Below are 26,087 nucleotides of genomic sequence, written 5' to 3' on the forward strand. Positions count from 1 at the left end.
GTTTTTCTCCGTTTAAATGCAAACACAAAAACTGGTTTTCCTAAATCTCCACTTTTGCCAGAGTTTTTAGAAAGATTCGTTTTCAGTGGCGAAATCGCCGTTTGTGTGTAAACGAAAGGCACAAACGAAGGGTAAAGTCTTAAAAATACCTGTTCTAGTGTAAACGTAGGATCAGTTTGATTCACAAGGCTACACAATCATAGGGAAGACTGCTGATCTGACAGTCCAGAAGACGATCATTGACACCCTTCACAAGGAGGGTAAGCCACAAAAATTCATCGCCAAAGAAGCTGGCTGTATCCACGTTAACGGAAAGTTGGAAGGAGACATACAGTATATATATCTATATATAGATATATAGATATATATATCTATATATCTATCTATATAGATATATATATATATGTCAGAAAACGTTGAAAAAAAAAAAATGTTAACCAGTCTTTACCAAACATGGACATTCTGGTAGTTCTCAAACATCTTAATTGGTTCAGCCCTAATCGATTATTAATCACTTTGAATATTTTTTATAATTTTAATAATTAAAACCCTGACCCTCCTGATATAAATTTAAAAGGCTAATTCTGGGGTCATGAAAAACAATTAATACAACTACAATACAACAATCATTGTACAAAAAAAAGTGAAATATTTTATCTTCAATTTCTAACAAATTATAATAATTCTGCCAAATGGACCACACTGGACCTTTAAATGCGTGTTTACACTGTACTGTATGTAAGAGGGCAGGAAGGTTAAAGACTGCGCTTAAGAGACAAGTAATACTGTACATGTAAAAGGTGAGAACAGTGACTGATGAAATTGCTTTGTCAGTCACTCATACAGAAGAGAGGCCTGGCTGTCGCGTCCTTACAGATAAGACAACTGAAATGACAGTGCACTTAATGTCCCCTCTGTCCCCCACTGTCCTTTCTTTTTGCGTCTCCTTTTACTGTGATACCTGATCACTTCCCTTTCGCTCAAGGTCCTCATGGCAGAGAGACAGTATTAGAAATCACTGACGAGGCATATATTATATTTGCCTGAACAAGAGGATATATCTGTGGGGAATAGTCAACAGTGACTGATCAGCTTTTTATAAATCAAGCAAATAATCAAATACTCATGCCCAGGCAGCATTACTTAAAATCTAAAATACATCTCATTTAGGGTACGATTCATCAAATCCATATTAAGTTTTTAGAGCGTTGTACAAGAACATGTTGTAAATATATATCGGAAGGAATGTATAACTTATTATCCTTGCTCTAGAATTAGAGTTGCAATAAATAATCAATGAATCCAATATATATCCACTACTTAATTAATCAGCAACTATTTTGAGTGTGTTCTGAATCATTAGCACAAGCTTCCTGATTTTTAAGCTTCTTAGATGTAAATCATTTTAAAACAATTTGAGAACATCATAATTTTGAGGTATGGGAAACATTTTATGGATCAAACAACTAATAGATAAATTGAGAAAATAATTGACAGACCGATTATGACTGAATATGCAATTACAATATAGTAGTTGATAGTGTCATTTTGTAAATCTCCATCTTGTTATCAAAAACTATGACACAGTAAATTTTTAACTGAAGGTTTTCACTTTGACGTGAGAGTGGAAGCTGAAGGACTGGTGAAAAAATTTCACTGTTGCTGTGAGACTCCACACACTCTACAATCAACTCTGATCTTCATGATGTTCACATGGACAAGACTCTCCTCACTTTCATTCCTTTGTGGACAGATGTGGAGATCATAACACATTTGTTTTAAAGATATTTCCATTTATTATTTACATTTTATAGTGGTTTGCCCAACAGGATTCTTGAGCAACTGCTTGCAACAAAGCATTTCCCTGCTATAACACCAATGTTAAGATCGTTGTTTATAATAGCAAGATCTCCATGTGGTGTGTTAGGTTTGAAACATTAAAGCTCACATAGAGGGTCCTGTTGCACATGTGTTAGTTATGGAGGTCAACTTACATACATTTACTTGTTTTTATGGTCAAAAACCTCCTAGTTGCTGTAAACGAGCCGATAGAAATCCCTCTTTTCTAATGCTGTTCCTCAGCCGCGATATTTCAGACTGAACTCTTACACCCAGAAGACAGATTGTGTTGTGATTGGCCAGCCAGCGTAGAGCCTTCCCAACCGTCTTGTGATTGGCCACTAACCGGAAGTGACATATTCAGCACACCCGCTCTCATAAGCGCAGCTCCCCCCTCTGGAACGGAGGATGCACTGCTATTCATTATCAAAACATTGTTTTAATAATGTTTAAAAATAGCTTCTTCACGACTCCCCGCGCAGTCCCTTATATGACTTTGACCTAGAGTCAGACCCAGAGTCAGAAGACACTGTCGCTCGTGAAACACCTCTACAACGGACATTATTCTTCTTCTGTGGTTCAATGTATGCAACCGGATGTGCCCGGACTAGTGCCCGGAGCAGGAGGATCTGCTGTTCAGGAGAACCGCTTTTTAAGTAACCGGACTGGGTTTTTTCAGAGATCTCGCTGAGGCCGAGATTACAATAAAACACAGCGTTCTCAGCAATGGCTGAACTGTTTGTTTTGAAACTTCAGGGCTTCATAAATAAGGTAATGACGCAGATACACACTAAACAACAGCGTTAATTGGAACTTCCGGTCTAGGTCCGCTATAAGATAAAGCACAGAGGGAGGAGAATCACAAATGACAAGGCCATATAGGCATATACGACCATTACCATGTGCCTACAGTTTGGAGAGCTGAAACGGTAGAAAGCAAGATGCTAACTGGGCGTGATTGCAAACAAATGCAGTACACTGTACAATGACGCCATAAACACTGATGACACACAACTCACACACACACTCTAATTGATGCCAGTAAACTTCCTGTTTTTCCCCAGTGGTTAAGATTCTCTATCGTGTTTATCAGGGTGTGACACAGAAGATCAGAAAAATAACTGTGGTAAGTTGTTTTTTGAGTCAGGGACACTTTTATACAGAGAACCAGTTATTACACATGACATAATGTTTGCAGCAAGGGTGACGGATATGTTCATAGGAACAGGTGAGACTGTGGTTTTCCACAGAAAAGTAAAAGTAGCCATGATAATGACTTGGTTGTTGTAGTAGATGTTGGCACACACCATTTTCACAATCATAAAACTCACTGGTCACTGAGGCCAGAGATGGACAATGTTTAAACTCCTCAACTGAAAACAGCTCAAAGCATCACATGATCCAAACCAGAGTGTGTGTTTTCAAAGATTTTAGCAGAGAGAGGATTCATTGTAGAGTGAAAAAACTCATACGTCAAAGGGCTTTTTGAGTGTGTTTTTTGGCTGATGCTGACATTTAAATCCATTTAATCATAGATCGTAAAAAACATAACATGGCCACAAAGTGATATCTCACACACTTTTGAAGCCTGAAGTTCAGCCTCATTGCTCACCATCGCTTTAGTGTTTTTGAAGAATCCTTTTGTGTTTATTGAGAATTCTCCTCTCTCCGTCTTAATTTAACTATTTGAGCTCGTTTGACTTGGAAATGTAAATTGACATTGACGTTAGTGGTGCCCCTGCTGACCTCAGTAAGACAAAAACATCTCTGTATCCTATGGCCTTTATAAAAGCACATTGTCAAGCCAGTCAGATTTCACAAGCCAGCCAGCTCAACATCAGTTTGTTTATTATTTGTGATTATCTTGGCGTAGATACAGTGGTTGATGAGTTTTACAAATGACAAAAGAGCACAGCAGTTAAAAGATAAAGGCTCCGTCCCAATACCTCCTCCTTAAAATTTCCCCTTGGTTTTGAGTGCCCTTAACCGTAAATTCCCCTCGTTGAGGGAAGTGGTATTGGGACATCACTACATGCAAATTAGCGTAGTGAACGTAACGAACGTGCTAACCTACGTCACATGTTGACAATTCTACCGGTGGAGCATGCTACTATTTTCATTCAGGAAAAATGCCGGCGGAACAGCTGTTTGTTTCTCTGTCAACGCCGTTTTTTCTCCATCCTCGTAAACGCTGTATCACGAATGTGATTGAAATCTGACAAGTCCATGGTATTCATGTTCAAGTGAAAGCCGGTACACACACACACACACACTGACAAAACTACCCAGATGTAGCAGAGCTGGCTGGCGGCTGTTTGCCGGGTGCTTCGAGAACATTTGCCCGTCATGCAGCTCTGCGTGGCGGGCGTGCTCTCTTGGGGCGGGGCAACGAAAATGTTCCTCGGTAGATGTGGCCGACATCTTTGTTGAAAAATATCAGCCAGCTCGCTGAATTTGCAAAGTATCATTGGTAATTCCATCTTCCACTTCTTTTTAAGCCCGCATCAGAGCTCACTACATTTTGAGGGTTGATTATAGGGGCAAAATCGCATTTCCCCTTGGCCCACCCTACACGTGAACGCGCAAAATGTAGGGTTAGGGGAAAAATGTAGAGTTAGGGGAGGTATTGGGACAGGGCAAAAGTTACTAGGGATGAGCCGATACGATACTCTACATCATTAGCTGTCCGATACAGGTCAATATTAATGGATGGGATATCTGACAAATAAAAAAGTAAAATCCAATATGGTCCAAAAATTCTATATATTGCATGTATCACTGGGCACAGACTGTAAAAATGTAAATAAAAGTCTTCAAATAGCTTTTTAGCTGAGTCATGTTGCGGGCTGTTTATTTCTTTTCCATGGGAGGAGATTATTTGTTACAATCTGAACTATGAAATTACATAACACTGAATTATGCAGAAGTGTTAGGCTTAAGAGGGAAGACGTGTTCAGTTGTGACAAGGCAGGTATTGCTTTGCTGCAAGCCGCTGTTGTTTAAGCAAAGACAGTCCTTCACTAGACTGGAGCCATTTGTGAGGGATAATAACAGTCTCCAGCACAATGTGTATATTAGTGGTTAGTCATGATGGCTTCAAGTGTTTGTGTGCATCTATTGTTCTGACACAAAAGGGATTAGACTGCTGCACGTGTAATAAGAAACTAGACTGACTGCCTTGGTTGTGCACCTCCGCCAACCAGACACTTTTCAGTTCACATCCTTGTCTGTCTGCAAACTTACATAGTCTGCTAATGACTTTGAAGGGATTAAATATGTTATCATTTTATTGATGCCTGAATTCAAATGAATGCTGTCCTTTGAGCCAGTGACTGGATAACAATGATTAGCAGTAAACAGGTGATTAAGTTTGAAGCAAGCATTTAGTCTAAATAAATCCACTTTTTTTCCACAGTTATGTTTAAACCACAAAGAAACGGCATTGAAAATAGGTCCCAGAGTGGAACAATCGCAAAATGTCACACTTGCCTTTTTTATGTGGACAACCAATACACATAAAAAAGGAAAATGACGAAGGACCTACCATGGCCTCTGTATCTTGATGCACATTGGATAATGAATTTGCAAAGAAAGACACTTTTTTTTTTTTTTTAAGAGCCAGGTTTGATAAGGTGAAGATTTCTGATGGCCCCTTCAGACCTTTTTTAACAGTACACGTTAAATACAGATGCACTGTTTTATAATAATTTAATTGTCACAATTATCATTTTTAAATGGCAATCTAAACTAGGTAGGAGTGAAAAAAAAAATCAGCCCTTCTTTCACACCTGGAGTCAAATGACATAACAGAAGGTGAATGCATGAATCTGTCTGTCACAGGTGGGTTTCAACTCCTTTCCAGCTGAGCTATCGGTGGTGACACAGACACACACTCACACACTTCCTCTCTTCTCCTCCCATCCTCTCTCACAGGAATGAGAGGTATGCGCAATGTTAAATCTGTGGACCTCAGCAGCAGCCAAGTAGCCACTCTCGTTCACCTTGGGGCAAGCGCATACGCGCGCGCACACACACACACACACACACACACACACACACACACAGGCATGTCCTCTAGTACAAATTGTGCCTGTCCTGTGAGTCAGTCGGTATGAGGGCCATTCATTCTGCTTTTACTATTCTCATGAATATCCTTGGATTCACTTGAAGGGCAGTGAAAGTTCCTTTTGTAAACAGGTGGTTTTTCAGGCCCTGGAACATTGCATAATAATCCAAATCTCCTGGAGGGCACTCCCTCTGCTAACACCATCCAATTTCTCTCACCGTGCCTAGCAAATACTAAACCCTGAGGTTAAGTCTCTAAATGCTAGTGAGAAATTATGTTTACCCATGACGGATAACTCAAGTCAGCTGATCATATTTGTATGAAGCAAGTGAGGGCTGCCTGGAAGAGTAAAAACAATTTAGTTAATGACCTGAAAACATGCTGAAGGAATGCAGGAGGAATGCAGGAGGAATGCACCACTACAAACATTTCACTCACAGCCCAAAGTGAGTGTGGTTTAAAGGGCCTGCTACGTTTGACCATGCGTCACCAGTGCCTTTCAACAAAAGAGTGCTGTCCATTCATTTGCAAAAATAATACACACCCACTCATTAGCAGTGTTGGTAGTTACTGAAAAAAGTAATCCATTACAGATTACTAGTTACATTTTTAAAAAGTAATCGCTGCTTGAAGTAATTTGTTACACTACTAGTTACATTACTTTTGGATTACTCCATGACATCACCTGAGATGTGCCACACCTTAGTTGCCAATTAACACTAAAATTAAACAATATTCCTAAATCATGCATGAAAATGAAAATTAATTCAAAAGTCATGTAAATATATTCTTTGCATTAAATTTAAATTATTGGGACATTTTCTTGGACTGACGAGGAGATCAATTTTATGCTTCATCCGCTTGAAGAATTTAATAATTTTATGTTGGAAGGCTTGGAATAGTGTTCATCAAGCTAACAATTAGCTGCATGCTAAACGGCCTTATACTAAAAAGCTGAAAGAGGATATTTGACTCCCTAGCAGAGAGAAAGCCATCACACGTAATTCAATAATTTAATTTCCCACAAATAATTTCTATCGAGCTCATTCAGACTTGGTGTCTGAACAATAAACAGGACCGGTCCTGGATTCAACTTGTCAGAGCTCACCGTCACTTAAAATCCAGGAGATTGCAGACTGAATATATCTGATCCTTATAATGCCCAAATGTGCTTTCAGTATGAAATGGAAACAGATGGAGAGGACGTTATTCCAGTATCCTGACATCTTCAACTTCCTGATTAACTTTCCTTCATCTTACGCCAGAGAGTCACTGAAAGTTTACAAGAGCATGGAGGGAAACAAATGGATGCAATCTGGCTTTGTGACAAACAAACTCTGGATTATATCAGTTAAAGATAGTGTTATTGTCACTTGTTGATTTAGCATACTGTTAGCATTAGCAACGGGCTGTGCTACGTAACCAATTGCTGTATTAACGCTGCTGTGATGACTAACTCTTGGTAATTCTAGTCCGAGTCCATGATTTACCAAGAGCTAACAACGTAATCCATTGCTTGTGGGTTCTCATTGCTCCGTTTTCTCCTGCTACTATGTCTGCGACTGTTTTGCCATTTGATCCACCATCTTCACTTCTATGATGAAAACAGGTAGCAAAGAGACATGTTGTCTGACATATTGCTTGATTTATTTACCTTGGTTGCGTCAGCTACCAGAGCTCTATACTGGGACAAGTGTGGTAGTCCAACTAGCTCAGTAACCAGAAATGATATAGAAAATATAACAGAAAATATAATTATTATAGAGAAATAAACTTAATAGAAAAAAAGTCTCTTTTGAACTACCATACATGGCTATGTGCTCCGTTAGATCCAACAGGCTCAACACATGCTCTCAGCAGAGGGTGAGTGGGACAGACTGTTCATGTGTCGTCATCATTAGCAGACAAGGAAAATGTGCCTGGAAGACTTTTTGCCATTGAGATGTGAAGTTGAGGTTTCAGACCTCTCAAGTTACTGAGTGAAGATCGGAGTCCCTTGGGAAGCAGCAACGCTATTTATGCATCTAAGGCTGCCGCAGTTCCCACATCAAACTAATGTACAAGCAGAAAGACACTGAATCACCATGACAACTATAGGTGTCATACCACAGATGACTAGGTCTTTGTGTGTTTGTTTTACATCAGGCCATTACAGACCAGTCAACTTGCTGACTTTACTCGGAATCGCTCAGCATTTTGAAGTGTGGTTGTAGGAGACACTTAAACGTACTAATTACTGACGGTGAAATGCACAGTCAAGAACCAGCTTGAGACACGGGGGCTGTTCCTCACTGGAAATGCAACTACCAACTGGAACACAAGAAAAACTGAGTTTAGATGCTGCAAATGAAGTCTTTTTTGCTGTGTAAACGGCTCACTCTCCACACAAAAATCCATGGAGGAAATACAGGCCACATTATGTGACAGTTCAGGCCACATTATACTTCTACAACTCCGTGATGAGTTATCCAACTGCGTAACCACGGAGACCCCTCGAGCCTTCATAGTTCTCCGTCGTGGTGCCGGATACGCACTGCAATTTCCCGCCCGATCAGTAGGGGTCACAACGCAAGGTTGTTGTGCTTTCAGCTACAGTGAGCAATGGCGTCAGAGAGAGAAATACTGTTGTTGTTGTTGCTGCAGCTGAATAACATTGAAACAGTGGCCGTTTCTCACCTGAAATAAGTATTTTTCTGTGTCCCGGAACACATTTTTAAGAACATTTGAGGCGAGAAATTAGCCATTTAGAGTCTAAACATGTGGTTTGTGTATTAAGATATGGCGTATTTAAAGTTTGGCAGCGACGTTGTCTGCAGAGATCAGCCCCGCCTCTGTGGACCCTCGGAGCGCACACTGGTGTGAAATAAGATGACTCAGTCATGTTTTTGTGGTCCGCCTCAGTCTAAGTACAGGAGATAAAACATGCGATGTTGACTTCCACGCTCATTGTGACTTCATAATGATACATTCCTGTAATACTTTGTCATTAAATGCGAGAGTGCAGGCGAGGGCAATCGTATCCGGAAGAGCGGAAGTATGCAAAGTGTTCTATTCTTGGCTGCACAGTGCAGCACAGAGTTCTACACACACTTCCAGCCTCAGATGATACATTTTATATATGACGGCAATGTGCCGGCTAGAGTCGGCAAATGATAGCTCTTGCAAATGCAAACTGCTGTTAGCTGCCGGAGCCTCAGTGACGCTGAAGTAGTTTCCTGTGTCTCATTTGCATTTAAAAAAACAGGCACTCAAAATCAAGCGTTCTGAACAGGGCTGTTTTGGCAGGGTGATTGAACTGCTGTGGTTCATGGCTTCATCCTTATGGTATTTTGACCTAAGCATGTCACAAACATGTTCATTAGGACACCTAAGCGAACTAGGTTAACTTGGAGAAATAGGGCATAATATGTCTACTTTAAAAAGTTTTAAATTCATGTATCTAAAATTAAGGCCTTAAAATGTCTTAAATTCTATACATTATATATATATTATTATTACTACTATATACTGAACATTTTATACGCAGGTTTTAAATACGTTACTCAAAGGTCTTAAATTTAATTTTGTTTAATGTTATATTTTTTTCTTTTTCTGCATGCTTGCTAGCTCGTCTGCAACTATGGGTAAGTGGAAATTTATTGAGAATTGGCTGGACGATATCCATTTTCGAAGTAAAAGAAGTCCAACTATTGCCTATATTTATAGGGTTTTCGGTCTTGAATTTCATTCAAGGTGCCATTAAAAAGGTCTTAAAAAGTCTTAAATTTGACTTTAATACAGTCATTTTACATCTCTTTAACACATTTGTGTGAGCCATATCAAGCTGTTACAAAGACATAGTTTTCTAACTGAATAACAAATATTTCTCTCCCATAAAGAAGAAATAAACATCCCATAACATGACTCATCTTAAATACTGTTGCTGAATTGTTTTGTACAGTAAGTGAATAGTAAAGCATGAAATATAAAAGATGTCTGGATTGTATAGGATTTTGCATATATATCATGAGCTCATTCCTAGCTTAAATATGATAATGTTATTTGTCCTGCTTTATTTGTGAGCACCTGTATCATAGATATTTCATTTTAGAAGTACCTCTCATGTCTACCACTGTACCTTCTCTGGCATCTCTCTCACTATTTATTCCATTTCCTTCTCTTCCCTCTCCCACTGTCTTCCCTGCATTCCTAAGCAGGTCCTGGCATGCTATGCATTAAAGTGGCAAATTCCAAAAGGTCATTCTCATTTCACATGCACAGCGTTTCTTTCTAGAGCAGCAATTTACATTTTATGTATATAATGCCATAAGGAGCAGTAGGGAGCGGCTTCAGCTGGTGAAGTGAAGACTGAACATTTTCTGTGGTCACTGCTGGTAGTCTAAAGGTAGTTTAAAAGACAAGAGTGATCATGCAAGGTAGCATTGTGAAAGCCAGTCTGCACACACAAGCATGAAAAACACAAAAAAAACATATGCCATACTTGGGGCGCTGTAATGTTGCTACAGAAATGTACCATAACTGGAGAAGACAAGATTGAGCATGTTGTGCATAGATGTTTACCAGCTAGACACATACGCATACATTTGACATATTATCAAGATATCTAAGAGTTTAGCAGATGTCAATTTTCCTGAGCTTCCTATTCCGACGATTTCACCGCAAACCAATCAGAATGAGTGTTGTTGATGATGACGTACCGTCCAAACATTTAACTCGGCAGAGGATCGCTTGATTGTGTTTGTTTCCCAAAACCCTGTTCTTTTTATTAAACAAGAAAAAAATCTAAAACGATCACAAGACGTGGGGGTTGCAATAGAGCTTCAGTGGGATGGTCTGTATAAATCGACCTTCAAAATAGTTTGTTTGATGTGCATGGGAGGGTGTGGCATAATTTGCATTTTAATTATCCACACTTTCGTCCTGTTTATTCACAACGCATCCAGTGTGCAAAGAACTTAAGTCTTGAAGCTAATGTACAAACCCCATTTCCAGAAAAGTTGGTATGCTTTTTCAAAATGCGATAAAAACTAAAATCTGTAAGTTGTTAAATCGCTTGAAAATGTATAACAGATAAACAGATAGAAATACAAAGAAAACATGTCCATGGTTTTCACAATCCTAATTGGGTTTTGCAATAATCATTAACTAACCCTTTATTTATACACATTTTAATGTGATGCATGCAATCTTGTGCGAAGCAGCCTACAGGTATTTACAGAGAGTGTTTTGAAACACGCCAGATTTGAGACGATGGATTTTCCCACATTGTTCTCTTCAGTTTGAAAAATCAGCATTTTTCCTTCATGGCCATTTGAAATTCCTCATGGTGGAACACAGCCAAAAATAATGAAAACATATCACTGTCCAAATACTTAATGATAGCACTGTGTGTTTGCTTTAACCGCGCTACACTATGCTGTTACACCTTGATGTTTCCAAAAGCTACACTCTCGACTTCAAGAGCCATTGAGCACAAATAGTTTGTTACAGTAGAAATGGCTGCATTAGCCACAAGGCACCTCACTCTTATAATATGATAGTTTGTGGTATGTTTGTTTTTTTGACTGGTGGTTATGCAAGGTACTTGACACTGTCAGCAACAACTGCGCTGTGTGCATCCACAGCTATGCAAGATTGTAAATTCCCCCCAGTCAATACAAAAAAATCTGAGATTTTATATCACATGCACACAGGAGTTGTCAATCCACTGCTGCCTCCATCAGTAAGTAGCAGCAGCAGTAGATGGTTGAGATGACGGTAGGTCAGTGGAACAGCGAGTCCTCCAGCAACTTAAAGGTTGTGGGTTCAATTCCCAGCGCCACTAGTCGGCATGCAGCTCTAGTTTACCCACATGGTAAAAACACCGATCCTGCATCCACTGTGTGCCAGGAATTTTGGCCCCATAACAAATGGCTCACCAAATAAAATGTACACATGCTTAATTTGTTCTCTATGGACTTTGGTGCAGGAGAGTGATGAGTACAAACAAACTTAACTTTGCACACATAATAGATGTGTCTGATGGTGAGATACAGGGGCAAACTGTAACAAAACAAAAAAAATTCTGGAGCTGTCACAGACTTAAGCCCAATTTATACTCCTGCGTAAAGTGCTCTGCGTAGGTTACGCAGAGTCCTCTGCGTCGACGCAGAGCCTGTCGGGGAGCCTCTGCGTCGTCTCCGACTGCACAAAATATTTTGTGTCCGTCACTCCGTCAAGGGACAACGGAGACGGCAAGAGCTGCGATTGGTCCCCAGGACAGGCCACAGCTGCTCTGTGCCGGCTCACAGTGCGCACCGAGGGTCCACAGACGCGGGGCTGATCCCCACCTACAACGTCGCTGCTAAACTATAAATATGTCATATCTTAACACACACAGAGCACATGTTTAGACTCTAAATGGCCAATTTCTCGCCTCAAATTATCTTAAAACTGCGTTCCGTGACACAGAAAAGTGAGAAACTGCCACTGTTTCAACAACAGTCTTTCTCTCTCGGACGCCATTGCTCACTGTAGCCAGAAGCACAACAACCTTGCACAGCGACCCCTACTGATCGGGCGGGAAATTGCAGCGCGTATCCGTCACCACGACGCAGAAGTATGAAGGCTCGAGGTGTCTCCGTGGTGACGCAGTCGGATAACGCATTACGCAGTCGGAGAAGTATAATGTGGCCTTTAAGGGGTGACTTTGGGATGACTGATCTTGCCATTTATCACACTACCCACTTCAGTCTCTCATTAATGTCACTCGATCCTTTAGCACAGCCATCTTCTAACTGGGGTACACAAACGGGTAAGTGGACAGTAGGGGGTTACATGGGAGGAGGTCAAATGTCTAAACAAGTAAAATAGTAACTTACAGCAAAATAAGGAAAGGGGACAACTTATTTTGCTTACAGTTGTACCTGGTTTCTCAGTAGAGGCCAGCTTTGGGACTAAATCTGGCTGGGAATAAATAGCTGTATTGTTGGTCCATGTCTGTGGAGTGACGTCAGTTGGCCTTATCAGTGTTCTCTAACTTTACCTCAGAGGAGGCCTTTGCTGTGCAGACCCCACCCAGGACAGGGCTTCCAGCACTGCTGCCTGATTGAAATAACATCAGTATTACACTGGAAATGCTTGGCCAACACCAAGCTATAGTCATGGCAGATATTGGTTAAGTAGGTGTAATTGTGAGTGTGTTTGCATTGTCATGATGGCAGTGCGGTTAAGTGACTGCACTAATGACGAAGACAATAGCTCTGGAAGAACAAATGAAGCAATGCGGTTATTTTAAAGAAGACAAACATTAACTGTCATACGGAGTCTCACATGACAGACAAATACAGAGCAGCAGCCATAAGTGTTGCCACACTGACCACGTGGAACATGTGCCTCAGGCTTGATTAGGGGTTGAAGATGGTATAAAATCCTGTGTGGCTGTAGTGAGTAACTTTTAAAAACAAAATAACATCACATTCAACCTGTTGTGAAACTCCACAAATTTCTCTGACTCCTAAATCAAGTCGTGCTTTTTTATACACCGCACCACACACAGGAAGTGATTTGTTTCATATCATGACTAATGGAGACAAGGCGGAAACACAACACTGCGTTAGTACAGCGAGATATCTGCAAATGGACAGAGAACACAAATAAGCCAAAAAAACTTTCATAAGGGTGACCTGGACTATGGATGTTCATGCTTGACTGTTAGTTGATTAAATGCAGTTACAAATTTAACCTATCAAAAACGATTGATGACCCGTGTCACCAGTTTCTCTGCAGGCCATCTTAATGATTTATATAGTGCTAATGTCAAATGTCTGACATTTTGTCAAAGAAAGATACAGTGCTCAACAAGCACTTTATTAGACCACCACCCAATGTAAGGGTTATGTCACAGCTGCCCTAAATTACCAGCACTGGTAATGGTCAAAATATTGTTTTACAGCACTTTTGTAATGGTTGATGCACCATTATGTAGAAGCTCTTTAACTGAAATTATATTTTTAATACAAACATATAATTATTATAGTTATCCATTTTCAAATGTGCTGTTTTACAAAAAATACACTAAAAAATGTATTAGCATTTAGCATTAGCATTAAATGTAATATGTATTATTGTATGTATTATTTCTCGATTAAGATGTCAAATGTGTCATTTTACTTTCAACCTCTTAAAAAAATATGATTGATTAACTTCTGACTGAGATGGCTCAAATGTGGGTATAAAAAGGTGATTTCAGTTTATTTTCCAATTAAATAACAATATTGTTTAAAAGTTTTTTTGAAAGATTTCTAAAATATTTATGTTTTCTAGTTTTTATGACAGGTGGTCGAATACATTTGTTACCATGTTGTTAACGATTAACCAAGTATGTATTTACCCATTCAACAGTTAAGGAAAAAGTCAAACATTTGCAACCCATTCCTTATGGAATAAATGCTTAAGTCACGAAGCTACACCTGCTGTGTTTCAGTTATTAAGAGATGGGCATGGGTATTCATTCCTTTGCTTCTTTCGTGTCTACCAGGTAAACCAACTTCCTTGCCGACTTTGAACTTATAAAGCAAAGTTTTTCCACCTCATAACTCGTCCCTGCATTGCTTTTCATTAGCTCTCATGAACTGAAGTTTAGAATATTAGAATATTTGACAAATAATACCATTGAATATCATTTTTGCTACAAAGAGTAGTACCCAGACTTCCATATTAGACAATGTTCCCAAATAAACAAACAAACAAATCAGCTAAAATGTTCCATAAATCAAATTCATTCTCTCTCTATGACATAAGATTGATACCTTTACGACATATAAGGATCATCTGTCCGGTCCTGTGTCGATGAGACATAAAACCACAGGTTTGATTATGGTTATGATAGAAAAGCTGACTACATCAAACAGTCTCCAAAAAAAGGTTTCACGTCCTCTTTTTGTGGCTCTGCTGTCTGTCCGTTTCTCAACAATAGAACAGACACAGCTGTCATCAGACACACACGTTTACAGTGAAGCAGTGTGGACCACTGTTTCCTGAAGTGAGGACCTCAGGGTCACTGGCAAACACTCACTATGGGAGAGGATGTCATTACACTACAATGGCTCGAAGCAACAAAAAAAAAGCATATACAGCTAAATCATATAACACTTGAAAAATATATTGTTCATCATTTGCAAGTAACAGTTTCAACTAAAGTAGTATAATAGAAGTGTTTGGTAAAGAGTCGCCTCAGCAGAGTAGTAATCGATGCGGAACATTTCGTTCTCCAGCGAAGAAACTCGGTTGAAAAAACGACAAAAGTTCACTTTGTCTCGTTTTGTCAACTAAATGATGAATCCGTACCAAATCACACAGCACCTCGTAGTGTGTTCGGCTTGTACAAAAACCCGGCGAAAACATTTGATAAAGAGAAAATTGGGATTAAATCATAGAATTGATGACACACACACATACACACACACACACACACAAACACACTATAGTACCCCCAGGTGACGTGTGTAGCTTTCTTAATTAACGATAGTAAAGGATGACGTGACTGTTCTGACTACATAATGGTATCGACAGAAGTTTACTCGTTTAATAACACGCGGATACAATGTTTAGCATTGGCAACCACAGGAACAGTTACGTGACGTTTTTTAGGGCTCGCCCCAGCAATGCGATATAAAACTGGCGGTTTGATAAAGTGAGTCTGGCGTGGCGCTCTCTCACTGGACAGGTGAACACGTCCAGGAGCACAGTCATGACACACGGACAAATGGAAGACGTACCTTTAGTCACTCCAAGGTGCGAGGTCGCTGAAGAAAGTACCGGGCAAACCAACAAGCAAGTGAAAGTTACTGTTAAATCGTGAGCGTCTTCACGACCCAGTAGTTAGTTGAACGGCTAATGGTCAGAGTGACAGAGCAGCAGCAGCAGCAACAGCGCCCTTCTGCTTCCTGTTTGTTTCAGAAGGTGAACGAGCAAACACCGCAGCCACTACCGCCACCGCTTCTCCCTCCGCCGGCTTTTCCCTCCGCCGCCTGCGTCAAGTCTGACAGAGTGACGGAGAAACGCAACTTCCGCACAAGGTTTTTCAAAATGAAAGCCCCTACCGATCACATTCAACATGTCAATTTGATTTAAAAGAAAATGTATTAGGTCTTTTGTATGAGAATAAGCGTATGAGGGAAAAAAAAAACTATTTACACTTTAAGGTTTTTTCCCCCATTGCGCCAATGTAGGCAAACTTGAGTTCAGATAATGGCTTTAGTTTTAACTATTGCTTTTATTATGTATTTATTGTTTTTTGGGGGTGGCATGGTGGACGTTTGGTTTGGACCCTTTTGCACAGAGCCCACATTAACAACACAACATAAAATGATTAATGAAATTGAATATCAAATTATTAAAAAAGAAAAAAAAAAGCATGAACTGCCATTAAGGCTCAGAGTTTCCAGGCAAGAATGTCTTACCTGTACATAGCAGATCCTAAAACATGTTGTAGCTTGATGACCAGATGATTATAACAGCATGGTCGCTGCTGCTGAAGTGATAGATAGATGGTTTTTATTGAGAAGGCCACATCTCCTTTCCTTTGGTGTTAAACTGCCTGTATGACTCTGGTTTGATGCAGCTGTGTGGCACAGCCATGGTTTTGGGGGAGCTTTCTAACAAAAACCACATAAAACCTCTGAGACATTATTTGACATGGATGTATCAGACTACTTTTGTTATAGAAATGTATAAAGTTGGTGCATTTGGAAGCTTGTCTTTTATCTGGTAACTAACCACCAGGTTAACCTGACGAAACACTGTCTCCCCCTTTGATTTACAAAGGTTTGGCAGTAAATGATGAGCTTTGCTGTCCCCTGTTGACCAAATGTGTTACTATATGTTTATCTAAAAAACAACAACACCCTAATTATTCAGATTATGTTTACATGAGCTGCTTAAATAATTCCCAGTCTCATTTACATGAGATGTGATTACTTATTTTAAAAAACTCCAGTAGGATGTCATAATGTGATTAAAATACATGTCCACACAAACTTACTAATTATTCCTTATTCAGAGTCATGACCTTATTCCGATTAAGATAATCAGAGACAAATGCTTTTTACATGGCTCAGTAGGAATAAGATATTGTGATTGCTGTCCATGTCATTGTCGTCTATGATGATGAGTTTTTTTTCATTGCTTAAAAACAGAGGTCACATGAAGTCAAAAATCTCCCCAGTCAGTGAAGCAGAAGTCTGTATGAACTTATCTATCTATTTACATCTACCTACCCACCTACCCACATCTACTGTACCTACCTACATATACCTACTTAATTACATTTGATATAAACAAAGGATTTCTGATTGATTCTAGTTACATATTCCTATGCAAAGTCACACATATGAAAAAAATATATATTTTATTCTATTATTAAATAGCAACTGAAGTGAGAAACCATAAAAAAAATATCCAAGAAAAACATGAATTAATCTTATTTTGACTTTATTGTGATATGAGACAGTTTTGGAGATGAGATTAAAGGTTTGTCAAAGATGCATGAGGTGATGCAGGAAAAGTTATGAAGATGCTTCGATGACCTGGTTGTCTACAAAATGACAGTTCCACATGGGGGCAGCAAAGACCCACACAGCACAGCGTTTGTGAACTGAGGCAGTTTTAAAGGGAAACCAAATACTTTTAGTGACTTGAGTTGATAAAAAAAAGTAGTGCTCTCAGTGTGACTGTTTTCAATGAAAGCTGAGTGATGGTATTGTGACTCTCTGACTCTCTGACTCACTGCTCCACATTGTTTGCTTTCACTGCCGTGTATGCAGCAGACGTTCTACAGCAGAACATGAAGGTTTGTCACAGATATGTTCTTTAACAATCTCCACAGGAAAGTGGTGGACAAGTGGTGGATCCCATCATTTAATATAAGGGCTATATCTGTTGTGTTGTGTGCTTGACCTCACAGTGAGGAGAGGTTAAAGGTGACAGAGTTCAAAACTTCCATAGCTTTCATAACTTTGCCGTTGTCTGAATTTGCTGAACATGCACTGAGCTCAGAGGGAGCAGCCTGTGCAGAGTAGTGCTGGGTCCAGCATGCTTCCATTACTGCTGCTCTTATTCAATTAAATGTACTCCAGCTCAGTCCAAAGCCACACTGTGCATAATCTCATCACATGTGATAGGCGTGTAATCAAAAGCACATTGAACTTGAAAGCGTACCTCATGTGAATGCGTATAATTATGGATATCAAAATATAATCATTTGCTTAATTGTGAGGCCTTGCCAAGAGGTATGAAATGACCTGAAAGAATACGACTGAAACTGGATCCCAGTGTGTGAAATGTGACCTGGGGTTGGGTTTGGCAAGTCCACAGAGGCGGTGACTACGGTCAGGCCTCGGGCCAACGTCCTGTTTTGATGTGTATATTACAGCCAATAGACTTTACAAACATTATCCTTTAAAGACAATTCATCACTAGTATGCATCAATTTAACATTTGATCTCTTACAATAAGAGCTGCAGTTTCTCCATGATTGTTTCCCCTAAACTAGGGCCATGTCTGCACTGAAGTTGTGTTCATATATACTGCATGACACATACATAATCATTTGTAATGTGTCCAAATCTGTCTCCAAAATTGTTGAGTACAGCAAAGAGCAAACCCAATTCCTGCTCAGGGTTTTCATTCATTAATTAATTCATCTATTTATTTAAAAAGTTTATAGGAATTGTTCATTTGCAACCCCAGTCCCTACGCTTTCATATTTAAAATACAATGTACATGACAATTCAACACAATGCAAACATAACTATAATATAAACAATCGAATCTGGTAACATGAGTCTTAATACTAAGAAATCACAGTACGAGACTGTGTCTAAAAAGGTACAAATACTGTCGCTCCCTATCAGGGTATAAGCACTGTACCTTTAAAATGTGTACCTGTTTGTGCCTCTAAAGAAACATTTCTGCATGTACCTGTACACACTGAGAATGGTACAGGAGCGGAAAGTACTTTGATTTCTTAGCGTGTAGCTATGTACATTCTGAATTCTGAATGTGTTTAATGCACAGTACAATCCTGAACACTCATAAATAATGCAAATAATTAATAAATAAGTAATTGACACAGAAAATTAAAGACATGTGCAGTAATCTAACCAATAACAACAGATCACTAACAATGTAAATATGATATAGCAATGCACAACAGGAAGAAGGGACCATAATGTTCACAGTCGTTATGGAAACAAAATGTAAAGTGACCGGTGCTAGAGCACGTACATTGTGAAGAGTTTGGGATGAATTGCACATTGCCCTCATTGTTTTGCATACATACATACAGTACATCAGTACATACACGTGGTCTTTCTCATGATACACATATTTATTTTATACCAAAAAACGCAAATTTGCACACAAAAAATCTACATATATTAGATGTACTAGATATTTTAGACAAGAACATTAGAGTGACAATTAATAAATATGTGCTTAACTGATAAATGGCACCTACCTGATCAAGGTTATTGACACCTCCTTTGCATCTGTTGTAATGAGTTTATAACACTGAGTGTGGTCTTCTAAGAAAAAAGTTTGTCAAAGACACACTCACACACTTTTTTTTAAGCACATACACCATTATCCAACATCAAGAAAACAGGGAAACTTGCATGCACATTTGACAAATTTCCCATTCAAAGTAGCGAAAACTGGTGGACAAATATATATATATATTTTTTTTAATGTTAGTTAGATAAATGTGGGATCAAAAATAGAATTTTCAATGGTTTTTTTTTTTTGTCCCTAGGAACAAATTAGTTAGATTAGATTAGACGTGTATCGAAATCAGTGTTGCTATTCATTCATTCATTCATTCATTCATTCATTCATTCATTCATTCATATTCATTATTCAATTTACAAGTTTGCACTTGAAACCTGTTTTTTTATTTAATAGTGAAGAGAAAAAATAAAGCACATTTGTTTTTTGTAACACAGTTGAGCCATTTTCATTATTTAAGAGCAGATTGTTTCGAATCGTGATTAATCGATTCAGAACCCTATGAATCGAAATCGAATCGAATTAGGAAATTGGCTACGATACCCAGCCCTAATTTTTTTAATTTTATTTTTGCCGGGAAGTGGCAACTCGGTATGTATGAAAACGGTCTTTAGGAGCCGTCTCTTCTTCCACTTCTCTGAGATTTCTCTCAAAATCATCTATTGTACTAAAAACCATAGTTACCGGCGCCAGCTTATCATTGCGAAGGAACAAAGCTTGAAAGAATACGTTAAACCAAAGACAAAGTTTATTCAGATTAACAACAAGTAACACTGACTCAAGTATCAAGGGCGAGCATATCTGTGCATCGCAGTGAGGCAGATAATTCCATACATTCATGCATACATTTTGTCGTCAAACTCTAAGGACCTAATTTAATACCTCATGTAATTACGATTAAGACTTTTTAATACTTTTAAAGGCCTTCATTTTCTCTATATTGATTAATCAACTTATAATACTTTTTAAGGACACCCCTGTTACAGTAATAGTGAGCTTTATATTCTGTGAAAGCAACATTTATAGACAATAAGTCTAGAAATATAATATAATAATAATAGTAATAATAATAACAACAATAAACATAAAACAGTTCACGGAAAAAAAAAATTCTACAACGTACACGGTGTGTATTTTTGTGTGTATTTTGATTATTATTATACAGTTTATATATCCATGAAATTATATATTTTTAAATGCATTACATGTAAACTAAATACTAAACATAACATTGTAAAAATACTGCAAATTAAAAATATGTGATATTAAATGCTTTAATATCACAGTGAACACAAGCGTTATGGGTAGATTATTATAAAGAAAAGCTGAAGGTTTGTCCAAACTCGTCAACCCATTACTCTCTTTCTATTTCTCCTCAAATGGATCATTTCACTTCATATAGAAAAATACAAGTCACTAACTTGGGAAATCCCTGATGGCTAAAGAATAAAAATGGTGGCCTAGAAGCTGCTGGATTTGAATCTATGATTGGAATGGAGGTGGTTCCACAAACCAAGATGTAGATTTAAAAACGTTGGAGGGTGAGAATTTTTCTTGTGCTGTGACCAATATACAAATTGCAAATCACATGATCTGACTTCCATGAACGGATATTGCAGTATGATGGAAGATGACATTTACCCACAACTTTACACCTCATGGCTCCACCTTGTGGAATAATCGAAGCATTACTATGACTAGGAAGACTCTATTTAAATAAGAAAAAACTACAATTCTACATGTTACTGATCTAATGGATGAAAATGGTCGTTGAATGTGATTTCATTCATTTGCAGAAACGTGTCATTTAAAATCAAATCTGTAGAGCTAGTCCACTTTCTTTAAAATGAATGCTTTAAATAAAAAAATATAATAAATTGAATATTAAACAGTGTCAGTCAAGCTGCCTGGAGTGAACATTGGTGATAAGAAATGTAAAGAACAAAATAACTGGAAATGTTTTAAAATGAACGTTTTTTTCTCCCCCGATTTCAATCCTCCAACAAAGACTAAAATAGGTAAACGACACAATGATGACTAGAGTTCTCTTAAATGGCTAGTTTCACCCAAAATAAAAGAAATTCACCTGAAAATATTGAACAATATGAAGTTCTCTGCTCTACGTCAATTCTACTGAAACGGTCCAAACCAAGGGGCTATTTCCGGTTTTCAAAATAAAAATAAAATGATCACAGCGTCCTGAAAATATAAAAATTATGTCAAAATAATGACATCATATTATAGTGAGTACATGTAAAATAGTTATGTTAAACAAAACATAAATAAAATGACTTTGAACTTTGACCCTGGATTACTTCAAAAGTATACAGTCAAAGTGTTTTATACAACAAGATAAGACTTTACTTACTACACATTTAATGACGGCTGACTTTGACCGCAGTTGTTTAAATGTTATTGATCGCACAAGTTCAAATCTGTAAATACCAACTTATGAGCGCAATGTCAGAAATTTAGGGGGAAAAAACAAAAGTACGTTTTATTTTGAAAAACAAATGATACACGGATTGAAGACCTCTGTCGAGACAGAGCCCACACACGTGAACGGAAAAACAACAACATCAGCATTTGTAACTTCACCTCACTTTGGTGGCTCTGTGTGTCTGTACTTCCACACTTGTACTTGCCAATATGACCAACAGATGCCGCCAGAGGCTTCTTCTTCTGGGGTGAAGTCTGCCATCTCTGATTGCCTTGTTTGTTGTTTGGTTTGTTCTTCAGATGATGTTTGTCCCAGATCTGCTGAAGCTGCGTCACAGAGCAGGACCCAGGACGAAGATCTTCATCATCATCATCATCATCATCATCATCACTCCCAGCTGTTGAGAGAAAACAACAGAGGAGAAGAGTCAGAGTCACAGCAGCGAGTCAGTGAAGCAGCAGAGACTTCAGTCCAGTTCAGAGCTGCTTCATGTTCACGTGTTACATTTATCACTTTAGTTAACTGTTTAGATGATGTCATCATAAAGCAACTGTGAGGAAATGTATGTATTTTTGAATCTATACAATAGTTGGTGTGAGCACCCTCTGCTTTCAGAGCAGCATCAGTTCTTCAGTAGGATTATAGTCAGGTGTTTGATTCACTAATAAGACTCAACAGGTAGAAATGTCTTGAAAGTGGATGAGCAACAGCCAGACTCTGCTCTGAGGTTGTGGAAGACGTTTTCATGTCACAGGTCAAACACTATGGTGAGACTGAGAAGAGCAACAAGACACAAGGTCGTTCAGCAAAGTCTGTCCCAGGCAAAGACTTCAGAGCAGACTGAGGTTTCAACATGTGCCGTTCAAGATCTTTGGAAGAAGCACAAAAACATGGGCAACGTTGACGGTCCTGGAACGCGGTGGAGGGCCAAGGAAACTTGGTGTGGCAGATGAAAGACACATCCTGCTTACTTCCCTTTTTAAATCAGAAGATGTCCAGCTGTGTCATCAGCTCAGAACTGGCAGAAGAAATCTGTCTAGAGACGTCTGACCAGAAGTGGTCTTCATGGAAGAATTGTGTCCAAAAGCCGAACCACAGACGTGGAAACAAGGCCAATCGTCTCAACCACGTGTGAAAACATAATAAACTGTGGAGCAGGAAAATATCAGCAGGTCTCTGGACTGACATTTCGCTGTGTTTCCATCATGGTACGGTTTGGTTTGGAATGGTAAAGTCCTGGGTCAGACTTGTGTTTCGACTGAGAACAGTAACTTTGGTTAGTGGACGGGGTGTGGGCTGTACCAATCAGCTGAATGTCGTGGGTGGAGCCAGTCTAGCTCCGCCCTAACCATACCATTTTACTCTGGTCCTCTAAAGTAAGGGTGTCAAAGAATGGAGCGGTTTTATCTGCAGCAGCCACACAGTAGAGCAGGTACCTAGCACTGTTAGCAGTTCACATCCTGGTTCATGTTCTCCTCCCACAGTCTAAAAACACGCAGAGTTTAATTTTTTACTCTAAATTGATCAGTCATAGATGTGAGAGTGATTTGCTGTGTCCCCTCAGCCCTGTCCTCCAAACATTTGCGGCAGATTACAAACCATAGTTGTAGTTAAATATATAGTTAAAATAGAGCTGACCCCTACAGGTCACATAAATAACAGCAGCCTGTACCTCAGGGGTGTCATCATGATGTTCCTTTGATTGATTTATCAATTTTATTTATGTGTCATTTTCTGTAACTTCTTTGTCTGTGATCACATGATCACCAGCAGCTCGTGGCTCGTCTGATTGGCCGACTGTTGTCTCTCTGTGTCTTTGTGTCCAATCATGAAACTTGTCACTAGTCTGCGCTCACAGCTTCACTGAGGAAACACTGGATCTTTGCTCCGACTGTGACTAGTACAACACTAATCAGGACACTGACTCTAACACTCTACTGACCTCAGAGACTCCAGTCTGTAGTCTGGACTCTGCACAAGATCAGACAGAGGCTTCACTCCTGAATCCTGCAGATCATTCTGACTCAGGTCCAGTTCTCTCAGGTGGGAGGGGTTGGACTTCAGAGCTGAGGCCAGAAAAGAACAGCTGATCGCTGACAAACTGCAGCCCCTCAACCTGAATAAAGAATAAAACATGAGACTTTAGACAACGACTGTGTGTGTGTGCATGCGTTTCATTCATTCATCAGTCAATCAAATGAGTTTAATGGTAATGAAATGAAAGCTTAAAAGAACAACAGCAGCTTCAGTCAGTGAACTCACTTCAGAGTCTCCAGACTACAATGAGGACTCTCCAGTCCAGAACACAGCAGCTTCACTCCTGAATCCTGCAGATCCTGGTTGAGACTCAGATCCAGGTCTCTTAGGTAGGAGGAGTTGGACTTCAGAACTGAGGCCAGAGAAGAACAGCTGGTCTTTGACAATCTGCAGCGACTCAACCTGCATAAAGAATAAGACATGAGACTTTGCTGTGTGTGTGCGCGCGTGTGTTTCATTCATTCATCAGTGAATCAAATGAGTTTAATGTAGACTTGAGTGATCTCAAAATTAAATATCTAGATATTGTGTCGCTGAAATATCGCGATATTCGATGATTTGCTTATATAAATGAAAAGCGATATATTGAACGATGTTTTTTATGACCGTATGAAACAGAAGGTAGCAGGTTACAGCAGTGGGGAATTTATTATTTTATATTTGGCTCTTTTGACAAATGCTCCTAGTATTGTCGGTTAAGCTGCTCGCAGCGATGCTGGAAGCAGCAGTCGAGCAAACTGCGCAGGATGACAGACTCTGAGGTGAGAGCACAGGTTTGTAATGTTGTGCTGCTTCATCAACACCTGACACATGACCTCGTTCAAATTCTCCCGCTCTCCATTTTCTCCTGCTTTATATCCGAAATACTGACAAAATGACATGCTGTATGTAGCACTTGGTGTATCGCGCAGACAAATCCACTTCCACTGGGCTGTTCGATCTTAGATATCTTAAAAAAATATAAAAACTGAAACGCTCAACTTGAAGGCTGGAACATAACGTTTGCATTAAGTTCAGTACTTAACGTAACAAAGAAATCACTGGGATTTAACTGTGTATGATAATTAGTGCATGCGCCTGCAGGAATCAGTTTGTCTTTGAAGTGTGGGGCAAGTCCAAATTTTAGCTTGTAGCTTGTTTTGTTCTTTCCACAGGTAAAAGATTTGGCAATTTCATAATCTGGAAACGTTGCCTGAAACAACTCAAAGACTCCTTTGTTGGATGCATAATAGTGGTTCTTCACAGCAGTCTTCAGACACCAGAGCACTTCTGCTGGCTTCCTTTTACTGCTGATTTGTGGTTCTCTGATAGCATAATGGGATTTGACTGTGTTTACACTCATTGTGCGAAGCTTAAAGACCTTTTTACACACGCTGCAAAATCCTTCTCCAGGTTTACCGTCAAGGAGTTTCAACCAGGTTCGAAATCTTCCAACCACTTTTGCTGAAATTTGCACTTCCCCATTTCTTCATTTGTCTGCCCGTTTTCTTCACTGCCTTCACAATGGACACACTCAGATTTGTGCACCGGCCCAATTAAATGGTTCCACATCATTTATCATTTATCACACCAATATACTTCCCGTGCAAGATGAATGTTTATATACTAAGAATAAATCAGTAATATTAGTTTTTCAACAAAAGTATTTCCATGGTTTCATGGTTCTGGGAATCGACTTTAATGCTTTTTATTGCCATTTAAGGATTTCATTTTTAGCTACATTTATTTAATGACTTTTAATGCTTTTTACTCACTTCAGAGTCTTCAGTCTACAATGTGGACTCTCCAGTCCAGAACACAGCAGCTTCACTCCTGAATCCCGAAGACCATAGTTCTCACTCAGGTCTAGTTCTCTCAGGTGGGAGGAGTCTGACTTCAGAACTGAGACCACAGAAGGACAGCTGATCTCTGACAAACTGCAGCGTCTCAACCTGAATAAAAAATAACAGATGACAAGTTGTTGCTTGAAACCAGTCAGTTTTTGATCACGTGTTCAGAGACCACAAGTTCACACTGAGTCTCTGAGAGTTCACAATAATCCAGTCTGTGATTACAGAAACATATCAAAAGGTGAAAAACAACAATTTGAACTTTCCTCAATTAAAACATCTGAAGAAAAAAAAAAACGATAGCTGATTCACAAAGTGAGAAGAATATATG

General features: G+C 39.1%; 1 protein-coding gene across 1 annotated transcript in view; it reads right to left on the reverse strand.

Annotated features, from left to right (window-relative positions):
• The window catches only part of LOC310924980 (NACHT, LRR and PYD domains-containing protein 3-like), a gene marked incomplete at both ends in the record, with an annotated part of 81,414 nt that overhangs the window by 44,463 nt on the left and 10,864 nt on the right, over positions 1-26,087 (reverse strand). The window contains 4 exons of the mRNA XM_083886846.1: positions 22,092-22,287; positions 23,822-24,006; positions 24,153-24,329; positions 25,682-25,858. Coding sequence (XP_083742972.1) covers positions 22,092-22,287; positions 23,822-24,006; positions 24,153-24,329; positions 25,682-25,858 — 735 coding nt within the window. The remainder of the gene's footprint in view (positions 1-22,091; positions 22,288-23,821; positions 24,007-24,152; positions 24,330-25,681; positions 25,859-26,087) is intronic.

The sequence above is a fragment of the Microchirus variegatus genome (genome assembly GCF_963457635.1).
Source record: "Microchirus variegatus genome assembly, chromosome: 3".
In the NCBI taxonomy this organism is placed as follows: domain Eukaryota; kingdom Metazoa; phylum Chordata; class Actinopteri; order Pleuronectiformes; family Soleidae; genus Microchirus; species Microchirus variegatus.